Source organism: Erinaceus europaeus, chromosome 2 (genome assembly GCF_950295315.1).
Source record: "Erinaceus europaeus chromosome 2, mEriEur2.1, whole genome shotgun sequence".
Classification (NCBI taxonomy): Eukaryota; Metazoa; Chordata; class Mammalia; order Eulipotyphla; family Erinaceidae; genus Erinaceus; species Erinaceus europaeus.
The window spans coordinates 8,077,747-8,091,320 of NC_080163.1; the positions used below are offsets into that span (position 1 = coordinate 8,077,747).

Here is a 13,574-nt window from a genome sequence, read left to right on the forward strand (position 1 = left end):
TTCCCTGCATCCAGCCACCAAGGTGAAAAGGGCCAATAAAGAGAGAGAGAGACAGAAGTGCTTTTGTGGGACAAATGCTGGAACTGACAAGTTGGGACAGGATTGGCTAGTTAACAAAGCTCTCTGGGAATAGGGGTTTCTCACGGGAATTGACAATACCCTGAGGAGACAACATGGTGGAACAAGGCACTCTGGGAATAGAATTTAAACTTTCACAGGAATTGACAATACTCTGAGGGAACACTTGGTGGATGTGATCACATCTGCACAATTTCCCAATATCTCCCCCTTTCCTTCTGTCTATGGCCACAGTATAAGAAATTTAGAGTGGAGCAGGCTTAATTTTTTTTAAGGAATGCCAAGCTACTGATGTTTCTGTGGGGGAGGGAAGACTTACATAATGCCAACCTTGTGAGATTTATGTGTCCTCCCTGTGCTCAACCCCTTTGTAGAGAGAGAGACTTACCTCGAGGGACTCATCTCATAGGTTAAGCTCTGCCAGGCTACACCATCTACTCACAATTTTTCTACATCTTTATCTTTATATCTAGTCATCACATTAAGATGGGTCAATGTCTGTAAAAGACTCCATCTGTGACAGAGGAGTAGTAGTGTAGGGGTGAGCAGAAAACTTTTGGTCATAAACCTGAATGCTATAACAAAACAGGAAGAAACAAGTAAGGGAGCAGTGAGATGCCAAGGGAAGGCTATTGGGCAAGGGGGCATTTCCTGTCTCTGGGGGAATCTCCTGCCTCTGTGGGCAGGGCCTAGTAATAAGGGGGGGGTCTGCCTCTGGGGTCAGGGCCTGGTAATAAGGGGAAGTTCTGCCTCTGGGTGTATCTCCTGACATTTGGGGAAGGGTCTAGTAATTAGGGGGCATTTCCTACCTTAAAGGGCAGGGCCTGCAGGCAGGAGGGCATGCCTGCCAAGCAAAGGGGTTGTTCGGCGCTGTATAGTTCCCAAGATAACTGGCTGCAAACTCCATGAACTACTGTGAGTCAGTTTTTGAGAAACCAGCAGCATAAAGGGAAGCTGTTGTAGAGTGATGTAAAGTACCCAAGAGGTGTACCAGCAAGTACAATAGAAGTGTCAGTCCAATGCAGATGACCAGCAGAAATGCCAGGGGATGAAACACTGCGTGTCTATCTCCATTGGGAAGGTCAGCTACTGGAATTCCGTTTTTCTGTAGACAGTGAGCTGGAACTGCCAAAATGTGACAGGCAAAGCAGAATCAGGAAGGGCAAACCGGCAGTAAGAAAGTTCTGTCCTTGGATTCTGTAAATCAGGTTCTTCAGATTGTTTCATTTCATATCATGGGTTTCGAGGGGTGTGCCACTGTCGTTGTGCCATCTAGTCAGTGATGCCAGAGTGTGCAGGGGTCCACATGGTTTTTCCAGGGATTCCTGTGAAAGAAACACAATCTGCTTCCCATGGTTTGCAGGGCATCTAATTAGAATTTTTTATAGAAAAAAGAGGTTTGGTGCCTTAGCCCACTGAATACAGGAGGGGGGTGTATCTCCCCTTATTTCTTTGTTTACTTAATTGGGCCTAGACATTTGGTGGGCCTTCTCACCAACCATTCGTCTTTGGTGGTATTAAGGGATGTCTGTGGCATGGGTGATGTTACAAAGTAAAAAAAAAAATCTTTAAATTGTTGGCTGACAAAGGCAGGCCTATAGTGGCAAAGAGATACACCAGTTAAGTGTAGAAAAATATCTGAATGTTGTTAATTCACATAAGTTTTATATGGAGGAACTTTTTATAATTTAATACCTTACTATATAAGCAGATGCTTCTTCATATGAAGGCTTTGACATAGCTGTAGTCAATTACTTGAGAAAAAAATACTTTTAACAATTTAGAAGTTTACTATAATTGATAACTCACTGATTATATTTGGGTTAAGTAACTTTATAACTTTGGAAGGCCTTTCTAATATCATTTTAAGGCTGTTTAACCAATTTAAGCACAATAAAATGTGGTAAGGGAAAGAACCACTGCTAGAGCCTCAGGCATCATTAGCATAAACATTGTGTAATCTACCATTTGCCTGGGCTGGTTATACCTCTAATTGAGAAGGTATTTAAGAGATTTACATATCAATAAAGACTTTTATACCTTTTTTTACACCCAGTTAAGATGGATACACACCCTATGTGTGTGCAGGATTTTCAAACCAAATTTACTTAAAATATATCAATTTTTAAAAATATTTTATTTTATTTATTTATTCCCTTTTGTTGCCCTTGTTTTATTGTTGTAGTTATTATTGTTGTTGTTGTCGTTGTTGGATAGGACAGAGAGAAATGGAGAGAGGAGGGGAAGACAGAGAGGAGGAGAGAAAGATAGACACCTGCAGACCTGCTTCACCGCCTGTGAAGCGACTCCCCTGCAGGTGGGGAGCCGGGGTTCTAACCAGGATCCTTATGCCGGTCCTTGTGCTTTGCGCCACCTGCGCTTAACCCACAGCCTGACTCCCAAAATATATCAATTTTTAAATAATTTTTACCTTAGTCTTTAAACACAAATTAATTTTACCTTTATGAGAATTATGTTGAAAACTCTGTCATTTCACTTTGCTTGGTAAGAATGTAGCTTTAAAGTTACATTTGTAACCTTAAAATTAATGTTTACCAAACTTCAAATACACACATAAACATGGTCTTCAATACACAAGAGGAAAAAAAAATCTTTTGTTACGAAGACATGCATTTTTAAACACAAATTTAGATCTGTACTGTCCTAGTTGAACCATTTCTACTCACACAGTTTAAGACTAAAATGTTTCAAATTTATTCCAAGACTTAAAAAAAAGATAAAAAGAGGAGAAAAACTATTTTTGTACTGTGTTTGGATGTCTCCAGAAACAATGGATGTGTCCAACATTTTTTTAAATAAAGTCAATTAAGTTTCACAATACTCAGAGCAAAATGGGTCATACAAAATTTCTGTCATTCAAATCACTCTCTTTACAAATCACTACTGAGAGCAGAGGGGTTAGACAGAAAGCAGGCTTAAGATATTTAGAGAGAGTGAGGGGGAAGAGAAAAATGGTAGGAAGGTTTTGTTTTTGGGCTCTGTGAACTAATTTTTCAGATTCCGCCATGTTGTATTATGAGTCCCAGAGGGCGTCCTGCCTCTGGCAAAAGTGGCAGGGTGAGGGGTTGTAGAACCTGAGGTGGTAACCGAAGACGTGTCTGCCAAAATAGGAGCCTCTGGTTTATGGCCTCATGGTTGGTTAGATTAGGGCTGCTTTTCAGGTTAGAGTCAGTGCTTCCTGTGGTAGACACGGGAGTAGACCCCGTGCATCTCCCAAGTGCTAAAATCATGGTCAAGAGAAACCAAGGTGTGGCCCAGACATGAATAAGGACCATGATCCATTGTACAGTGGACCTGTTCAATGGAACATAAACACCATCTTTCATAATTTCCTGGCCAAGTTTTTAGGATCTGTGGAGGAATGAGGGTACCACCCCAGGGATTTCTGTCTACTGGGGGTAACATTTACCGGGAATGTGCGGACTTGTTCCAGAAGAAAAGCTCCATTCTGAATCCCACAAAGGCATTCTGTGTGAAGTAGTAGTGTATCGACAGGAGGAGGAGTCATGAAAGTGGGAGCTGCCAGAGGAGCAGCAGCAGCAGGCAGAGAAGCCAAACATGTGTCTGCCAAAATGGGATTCTCGGGGAAAATACAGAGGGCTTAGGCTGGATACGTGCCAAGACCATATGCCTTAACTCTTGGATCTCAGCCTCAAGGTCCCTTAACTTTTGGGGAGGATGCCCTATATCTACCCTGAAAGCTGTGACCATGGTCAACAGAATCCAAGGTATGGCCCCAAGAAAAATGTCCCATAGGAAAAAAAAAAACCTGTCTCACTAAAAATGAGTAAAGGGTTTGAGAAGCATCTTCATAAAAATGGAGGTCTCCCATGGAATAGAGGAACACGAGGCCACAGAGAGTCAAGCAGCTGTATACTTACCTGCATCTGGGTGAGTCAGGTCCCTGTTTTGGTGCCAGATGTTGGGCTGTGATGCGGAGGAGAGAGAGAAGATTCCAAGCAGAGAGGGAACACACATCTGCAGAGTGGGAACACAAATCTTTATTTGCATGGGCACTGCAGATTTGGGTGAGAGCGCAGCAGTTTGGGCCACATGGAGCTAGCAAAATGGCCACCTCCCACTACATACAACAACCCTTCCCTGCGTCTAGCCACCAGGGTAAAAAGGGGCAAAAAAAGAGAGAAAGGCAGAAGCAGAAGGGCTTTTGTGGAACAAATGCCATTAGTGACAAGTCACGACAGGATTGGCTAGGAAAGAAGGCACTCCGGGAATAGGGTTTTCTTGCGGGACTTAACAATACCCTGAGGGGACAACATGGTAGAGCAAGGCATTCTGGGAATAGAATTTCAACTCTTGCAGGAATTGACAATACTCTGAGGGGACAACATGGTGGAAGTGACTGCATCTGCACAATTTCACAACATATACCAAGGTTCATAGCAGCACAATTTGTAATAGCCAAAACCTGGAAGCAACCAAGGTGTCCAACAACAGATGCGTGGCAGAGCAAGTTGTGGTCTATATACACAATGAAATATTACTCAGCAATTAAAAATGGTGATTGCACCAATTTCAGCCCAAATTGGATGGAACTTGAAGAAATCGTGTTAAGTGAAATAAGGCTGAAACAGAGGATGAATATGGGATGATCTTACTCTCAGCCAGAAGTTTAAAAACAATATTAGAAGAGAAAATACTAAGCAGAAATTGAACTGTAGTTTGTGTATTGCTCCAAAATAAAAGATTCTGGAGTGGGTGGGAGATAGAATTGAGGTCCTGGAACATGATGGCAGAGGACTCAGTGTGGGTTGTTTTGTGCTGAAAACTGAGAAATGTTATGCACGTGTAAAGTATTCTTTTTACTGTGAACTGTAAAACATTCCCCAAGAAAGAAATAAGAAACAATAAAATATTACCAATTTAATACAAAATATTGATTGGCATAAGTATACTACTAATAGTTTCTTTTAAGTCAGTGATTAAGTGATTACCTAAGTAAGCTGATTTTTCCACCAGAAGGTCCTAATAGGGAAATTGTGATTTTTGCTTTAGACATAATAAATACAGAAGACGGTTGTATTTATAAATAAATAAATAAAGTCTAAATTACTCAGTGCTTGGTTGCCAAGACTCTAGGGCAATACTATGGGCTGATACCAGAATCTGGCATGGCAGAAGATCAGAGGAGTCCTCTCATTTCTTGGGTCTCTCAGTTATATCATAACCTTCAATGCTACAGCAGGATTTGTGGGTGCTTCTACCTGGGGCTACTGATGAAGTTGGGAGGAGAGGGTCAGGGAAGTGGTACACAAGGAAGAATGCACATCTGACCATGTGCAAGGACTTGGGTTCAAGATACAAGTTCCCAAGTTCAGGGGGAATCTTCATGAGTAGTCAGTATGTGATGCTGGTGCCTCTCTCCCCTTCCTCTATATTTCTTTGCCTCCTCCAAAAACAAGCAAACAAAGAAGCAAAAAGAAATTAGCCCCCTCAAAAAAAGTTTCTGAGCCTGAGCCAAGATGGCGACTTTGGAGCCCCAGCTGTGTGAGCACAAAGAGGTAGCAGCTTGAAATGTGGAATCCACTGGATCTGGTATGATATTGGGCTCTCTGTAGGAGGGAGAAGACCAGATGGTCAGAGTGACACCAAAATACATCCCCATAGCACTCTCTTGGGCTGACAAAAATAGGTCAGGGGGATTAAGGAAAACCTTTGATTATTTCTGAGCTCACCCCCCCCACACACACACACACAACCCAATACCAGATCAGCTTCTCCTAGTAGAATCCCTGCTGAGCTATTTTCTTTACCAAGATTCCTGGCTCACCAGAGTTGTTATTCCACCCTCTTCTTTTAACTTCTCTCTCTTTTTAAGTGACTGGAGCTCTAGTTGAGTGATAAAATATCTGAGCAGATCCTCATCACTGCCTGAGAAAAACTACCTAGCATTTTTATTATTATTTATTCTTCACACAGTTGACTGTCTTTACTCAGGCTGTCTGCAGCCAATCGAGCAGTCAAGCTGCAGACTGACTGTTGGGGGTTTACTACTCTATTTTATTTTATTATATTATTACTATTGTTATATACAGGTATCCCATTTCCATCCACCTTCTTCAGGTTGACCTAAATTAACTGTTGTTGTTTTTTTCCATTGCTAGGTGACTGAGTGTCCTATTCATTGTGAGAGGAACTTGTTTCACTCTAACTCTTCTCTCTACTCTCCTTTTTCCCTCCTCCTAGCTAATTAAAAAAAACTCTTTCCTTTCACTGCTCTTCCTTTTTTTCTACTTTCTTCCTTCCTTCCTTTATTTTTTATTCTTTTCTTCCTTTCTCCTTGTTTTGTTTTCTGAATTCACTGATACTCACTTGTGAGTTATTTAGGGAAAGAAATCTGACTTGGAGAGGACTCTGTGTGTGGTGGTCTTCTCTACTTCCCTTAATCCCCTTTCTATCCTTACAACTTATAGTGTACAGTAGAATTGCATAAATGTCTATTCTGGCTCTCCCTTTTTCCCTGTCTCTTTCTATTCTTTTGTTTGGCTGCTATTTTTTCATGGAATGGAGGTCTTGTTTGGATAAATGCTATTTGTTAAATTGCATCAATTATTGCCTCAGTTACCATTGTAATTCCTGGGGTTGGTGAATGCACTTGTTATAAAGTTCTTTAGTATAGCGTGGCTTGTACTCAGAACACAAAAACTGAAGAATGACAAAACAGAAAAATAAAAAGCACATCAACAAAAAAAGGTTATAAGCAAATAAAACTGCTATCAAAATGAATCAGGACAGGAGCCCAGAAGAAATCCCAAACCAGTCAGAAGTAAACATAGATAAGAAAAGTATGCAAGAAATAGTAAACATAACAATCACAGCAATGAAGATATTTATGGAGGAAAGAGCAAGCAGAATTATGGAAACAATAGAGGAGAATCTGAAAGAAAATACAAGCTATATCAAGGTAATTAGATTAATGAAAGCTAAAAGAGCTGAACTAAAAGGCCGACTAGCAGAAGAAGCCAACATTATAACTAAACTGAATAAAGAAGTTAAGGGAAGGAAAGTAGGTTAAGAGAAGCAGAAAATAGAATTATCCAGACAGAGGATGAGCTAGAGAAAACTAAGAAAGAGGTAAAAGTGCTCAAAAAGGGATTGAAAGACAATAAAAACAAAACAAGTTGTTTTCAACAATATAGGGTGATCTCAAAAGAAGCAGCATTCATATAGTTGGCCTATCAGAGAAAAAAAGAGAGGAAGAGGAAATAAATATTCTAGAGGAAGTAATGGATGGAAATTTCCCAGACCTAAACAACAGAAAGGACATTAAGATTCAAGAGACACAGAGACACCCAAACAAAATCAACCCAGACCTGAAGACACCAAGACATATAATAATTAAAATGGAAGGAAGCAAAGATAAAGAAAGGATCCTAAAGGCTGCAAGAGAAAAACAAAAAGTCACATACAGGGGAAAACCCGTAAGACTGTCAGCAGGCTTCTCCACTCCAACTCTGAAAGCCAGAAGAGAATGGCAAGATATCTATCGATCCCTGCATGAAAAAGGGTTTCAACCAGGGATACTATACCCTGCTAGAATTTCATTCAAACTAGATAGAAGAAACAAAGCCAACTCAGACACAGAACAGTTAAAGGAGGCAACCATCACCAAGCCTGCCCTGAAGAGGTCTAAAAGACATCTTATAAACATAAGCATCACTATAATACTTGACATGTATCAGATAAAATAAAGAATTGTTAAATAATAACACTACAAAACATTCAATCCATTGTATCAATAAATGTCAATGGCTTAAACTCAACCATTAAAAGCCAGAGAGTGGGAGGATGGATCAGAAAACAAAACCCAGTCTTATGCTGCTTGCAAGAATCCAATCTGATCCAATAAGACAAATACAGACTTAAGGTGAAAGGATGGAAAAATATCATACAGGCTAATGTACCACAAAAAAAGCCAAGAACAACCATTCTTATCTCTGACACCATAGACTTTAAATTAAATAAAGTAATAAAAGATAGGCAAGGTCATTACATAATGATCAGAGGATCAATAAAAAAAGATTTAACAAATATTAACATCTATGCACCCAATTAGGGACCATCTAAATACCTCAATCACCTACTAAAAGAACTGCAAAAATACATCAATAGTAAGACAATAATACTGGGAGACTTCAACATCCCACTTTCACTCTTAGGCAGATCAACGAAGCAGAGAATCAACAAAGAAACAGAATTAAATGAAGAGATGGACAGACTAGGCCTCCTGGACATTTTCAGAGTTCTTCACTAAAAAAAAAAACTGGAATACACATTCTTTTCAAATACTCACAGTACATCCTCAAGGGTATACCACTTGTTAGGCCACAAAGACAGTATCAACAAATTCAAGAGCAGTGAAATCATCCCATATTTCCTGTTGGCAGGAGCACCTGAAGTGAAAGGGAGGTCCAGGCAAACTCATGAACTCCCCACCAGCCCTCAATTGTCAGACTCAGCATTTCCTGCTCCTCCTCAGGGACCAGCTCACCCAAAACACCAGAGACAAGAAAGTCCCCCTGCAAAACACGTCTACTGCTTCCTAAGGGGTGCTGATCAGGAAGTTTTAATTGCATTTAGGTAATTAACAACTCAGAGAAAGTTTTCAGAAAAGTTCTTCCTCCCAGTCCACACTCCCATGGCTTAACAGGTGACAAGATAATTGCATGGCTGAGGGAAGGGGGGCAGAACCCCAAGTCCATATATCAAGGTCTAGCTGCCTCTGGAGTCTGAAAGTCCTGCTATACTGAGCACTGCTCTGAGCTCATGGTCCTGACACAGGGAAGGAATCTGGTGAGTTTGGTCTGTTTCTGTCTGGTCTGTTTTTGAGAGGTTGAGTGTGTTGGAGAACAGCAGATAAGTACTCTGGTGGGTGATCACATTGGGACATGTCTATCAGTAATTAACCTGATTGAGTGCCAAGCCACACAAGAGTGCTGTATTGCTCTGGGATGAAGCAAACTGTCATGAGGCTGTGTGGGGATACTGTGACCATGCCTGATGTCTCACTGTCCAATATACACCAAGTTAGTTATTTGGGGTGACAGCCTAATGAAAACTGATACCGATTGCTTTTTTCCCCCTATTAGATGAAGGCAGACAAATGAAGAGGGGAATAGGAAATGGAGAGAGACAGAAAAGCATCTGCAGCTTCACTTCATCACTTGGGCAGATTTTTCCCTGCAGGTGGAGGCTGGGGATTTGGGTACAAGTCCTTGAGATTGTTCATAAGTGTACTCTACTGGGACACCACCAACCAAGTCCAGGAAATTGACTTTCAGTGTGATTAAGGAAACAATGGTATCAACCCATATTTCAACCCACCTTAAAGGAGATATAGAGTCAATTTTCAACATTATTAGAGGTGGAACTTTAACAGCTCATGTGTCTAGTAAGAGATATCAACAATCTTGGAGAAACCTCCAACACTGGGCAAAATGTAATCCAGATACATGGGATTAAATTGAAAGATTCTCTCTCTCTGTAATAATAAATTAGTTTTTGCCTCAAAGTATTTAATCTATATGTTTGATTTGTAGGCACTAGCTTAGGCCATGAGACTTTTATTTAACAGCTTCTGTGACAGGAGATGTTGGTGTAAAGTGAATACCCTCTATTACAGTGGAAATTAATAAGTGTCACAAGCCTCAATTAAATGTGCAGAAAAAGTCCTACATGTTAACTGGCTCACTGTGTGGTAACATCTTAGGTAATATTTGGTAGAGCCTGGTTTAATACACTATATTTCCAGCTGAACTGGTTTGAAGTTCCCACTCTTCCAATCTCAGAAGACTTGTGCAAACATTGTCTTCTCCAATAATATTCTCTTCATATGTAGCTAAAGACATAGTACTATCATTCTTAGTTTGTGAATAGTGAAATCTTAGGTGTGTTCAGTGAGCGTCTTTATACTGTAAATGTCCCAGAGTTATCCAAACCTTGCAATGCTTCTCCTCAGAGAACATGATGCTGTCTGTCTCTGTTTCCAGGTATAGTCGGTGGTGAGTGGAAGACACAGGACTGGGTGGCAGCATCCACTCTGCACACACCACTTGCCCTGTTCAGGAAGAAACCTGTTCAGGAAGAAACCTATTCAGGGCAGAAACATCAGCCCTGGGGACAGGAGTATGGTGGGCAGAAATGTGGTACTTGCAGTGATCTTCCTCATTCAGGCTGCAGTAGGAACCCTGGGGAACCTCTCTCTCCTCTGTCAGTATTTCTTTCTCCACTTCACTGAGCACAGAGGAAGGCCCACAGATTTGATCCTGAAGCACCTGCTCTTTGCCAACTGTTTGACCCTCTTCTGCAAAGGTGTACCCTACACAATGTCAGCATTTGGGCAGAGGCATTTGTTTAGGGATATTGAATGCAAACTTGTTTTATATCTTCACAGAGTGGCAAGGGGGGTGTCCCTCAGCACCACCTCCCTTCTAAGTGTTATGCAAGTCATCACCATCAGCCCCTGGACTTCCAGGTGGGCAAAGCTTAAGGACAAAGCCCCCAGGTACATTAGCATCTGCATTTCCATGTGCTGGGTCTTTGAAATGCTGATAAATGTCCTCTTTCCCATATATGTTAGTTCCTCATTGAACAATATAAACACCACAAATATGAAAGACTTTATATTCTATTCTGCTGTTCGTCATGACAAAGCCAAAGACTTGGGTTTTGCAGCCCTTTTCTCCTTTCCTGCTGCTATGTGTCTGGGGCTCATGCTCTGGGCCAGTGTCTCCATGCTTCTCATCCTGCACAGGCACCAGCAGAGGGTTCAGCACCTTCACAGGAACAAGGTATCCTCCAGACACTCCCCTGAGTCCAGGGCTACCAAGACAATCCTCCTCCTGGTGAGCACATTTTCATTCTTCTATTTTCTCTCCTGCATCTCTCAGGCTTTTATGTCTCTTCTTAACCAGCCCTCTGCATTGCTGGTGAACATCACCGCCATGATAGATTTTTGTTTCCCAGCGATCAGCCCCTTTCTGCTCATGAGCAGGGACTCCAGCATGTTAAGGCTCTGCCTCACTTGCATTAGGAATAGAAAACTCCCTCATCTCATGAGAAAAATATAAATTGTACTTGTTTACACAAGGGAGAGCTATTCATGTCTTATCCCTATGAGCTCTCTAAATGAAATTTTTAAGGGTCAAATTACCATCCTGAAAATAGGCCTGGTTATAGTTGTGGCAATGACCACTCACAAGGGAGTGGAACTTAGGACACATAGAATATATACTCAAAAAGCTATATATAGTGCAGTATCTTGTAAGAAATTCTAATCACTTCTCAAATCCCTATGATGATGTTCTACTCAAGAAATCGAAGAGGAGGGTCATGTCAAGATGGCTGCATTAAGGTAGCACCTAAAGGACTCACCTAAAAATGCTATGCTTCTAATCCTGACAGATTTAAGTGGAAACAGGACTTGCAGACCAGTAGAAGAGAAAAATATAGAGTAGGAAGAAAATAAAATACAATGGTAGAAAAATTCTATCCCATCTATGAATTGAGGAAGGGTGATAAATATGACAAAGTGAAACTTAGTAGTGAGTCTCCCATTGCACACCCAGGTCCCCCCAGGACAGGAGTGGTTTATTTTGTCATTAGGAACAGCCAGAGACAAAGAGGTCCCCCTGTGGAGTCAAACTCATCAAGAAAGATTCCAAAGCTGAACCTTTTGTCATAATGCAGGGAGATCCATGTGACCTGTGTGACTAGTTCTGAGCTACAGACAATCCCAAAGCAATCTTACAAGCTGATAAGTCTGCCCTCTGAATCTCTCTCTCTCTCGCTCTCTCTCTTTCTCTCTCTCTGTTAATATGTCATCCCTATCCCTGGTTCTCTGTATCTACTCCCTCTGTTGGCTGTGGTTGGCTGCCATTTTTACTTCTCTATTCTTTTTTCTCTTTAGGTTTTGTTAGATTGTTGCTTTTAGTTGTTGTTTTTCTTGTTATATTTTGGGAGGCAGTTTTTTGTTTGTTTGGTTTGGTTTGATTTGTAGTCTATTTTTCAGGTTGCTTTTCTTTTTCTTCTCTCTATCACTCTCTATTCATTTTTTAAATTTACTTAGCTGTTTTTGCCTCTATTCCTCATTTTTATTTTGATATGAACTACAAGCAGTTCTAAGAAAATTTTCAAACTGGTAGGTCTCCACACTGAAAAAATCAGACAAAGCATCCTCACCAATGCATGGTGAGCATACATAGTATTTTATTTTTTAAAAGATTTTATTTATTAATGAGAAAGATAGGAGATATAGATATATAGATTATACAGATGGATATATGATAGATAGATAGATACATAGATAGATAGATAACCTGACATCACTTTGCCACATGGTACCTCATGTTGGAGAGTCCAATGATTTATCCACTGCACCACATCCCAGGCCACCATACATATATTTTCTATTAGTTTTGCTGAGGGAAAGGAGGTACTAGAAGTACCACCCAGAAAATTGGAGTCGTGGCAGGTGTGGTTTGGTAAAGTGGGGTGTGGGTCTTGAGTTTTAAAAACAAAAACCTTGGTCTTGCAGGCTCTCTCTCTCTCTGCCCAGAGCACCATTCTCTCATTCTCTCTCTCTCTCTCTTTCTCTCTCTCTCTCTCTCTCATTCTCTCTCTTCCATTCCTGTCTTAACATGTGAATGTTCTCAAGTTTCCTGAATAAAGTTTAAAAATCCTGAAAATCACGCTCTCTGCTCAATTCTTTGCTGAGATAATGTGTGAAAAAATTTTAGAATGGGAGGAAGCATACATCATCCTTCCATTCACCCCTTTCCCTTCAAAACAGTTTTTTTTTATTCATTGTCTGTTTCTCAGTGTGTACATCTGTTGGCTTCATTTTTCTCCCTCTGATTTGTTTAATACTTGTTTTTGTTGTTGTTGTATTTGCTGGTTTTTACTTGTGTTGTTTTGTGGGAGGAGTTTGGTTTTGCCATTTTTGTTTTCTTGGTTTTGCTTTATAGCTGTTTCTGTCAATTTGGACTCCCCACTTCAATTTGGACCTAACTCACCTGAGCTGGGGGCAACATTCATCCTCAGTCACGTGTTTCTCTGGAGCCTGCTATGACTTTTTCCATCACATTCATCTGAATAAGTAACACACACACACACACACACACACACACACACACACACACACCTGAAATTATCCTTCCCCCCTCCTCTTTTTCTTTTATATCAGAGCACTGCTAAGATCTGGCTAATAGCCATATGAGAGACACTGAACCTTGGACTTTGGAGTATCAAACATGAGAGTTTCTTTGCATAACTGTTATGCTAACTACCCCCACCCCTTAATATTGTCATGGAGAGGAGCTAATTTAAAACATTTCCACAGTCTGGCCTTGAGAATGCCCATGTGGACTCAACAAGTATATGTATTCCAATTTATTGGGGTTAAGGGCTCTGAAATTGTCCAGTAGTTCTAGTCTAACTATTTCTTCATTTAATTCCCT

The 13,574-nt window shown here is 40.7% G+C and overlaps 1 protein-coding gene across 1 annotated transcript; it reads left to right on the plus strand.

Annotated features, from left to right (window-relative positions):
- The first annotated feature begins 10,244 nt into the window (after positions 1 to 10,244).
- On the plus strand, positions 10,245 to 11,186 carry LOC103123632 (vomeronasal type-1 receptor 4-like). The gene has a single exon (XM_007534291.1). It carries the CDS (start codon positions 10,245 to 10,247, stop codon positions 11,184 to 11,186), a length of 942 nt encoding a protein of 313 aa, XP_007534353.1.
- The last annotated feature ends 2,388 nt before the right edge of the window (positions 11,187 to 13,574 follow it).

Bases quoted from the DNA above. Each gene is read 5' to 3' on its own strand.
- LOC103123632 (XM_007534291.1), top strand. From the start codon at position 10,245: ATGGTGGGCAGAAATGTGGTACTTGCAGTGATCTTCCTCATTCAGGCT.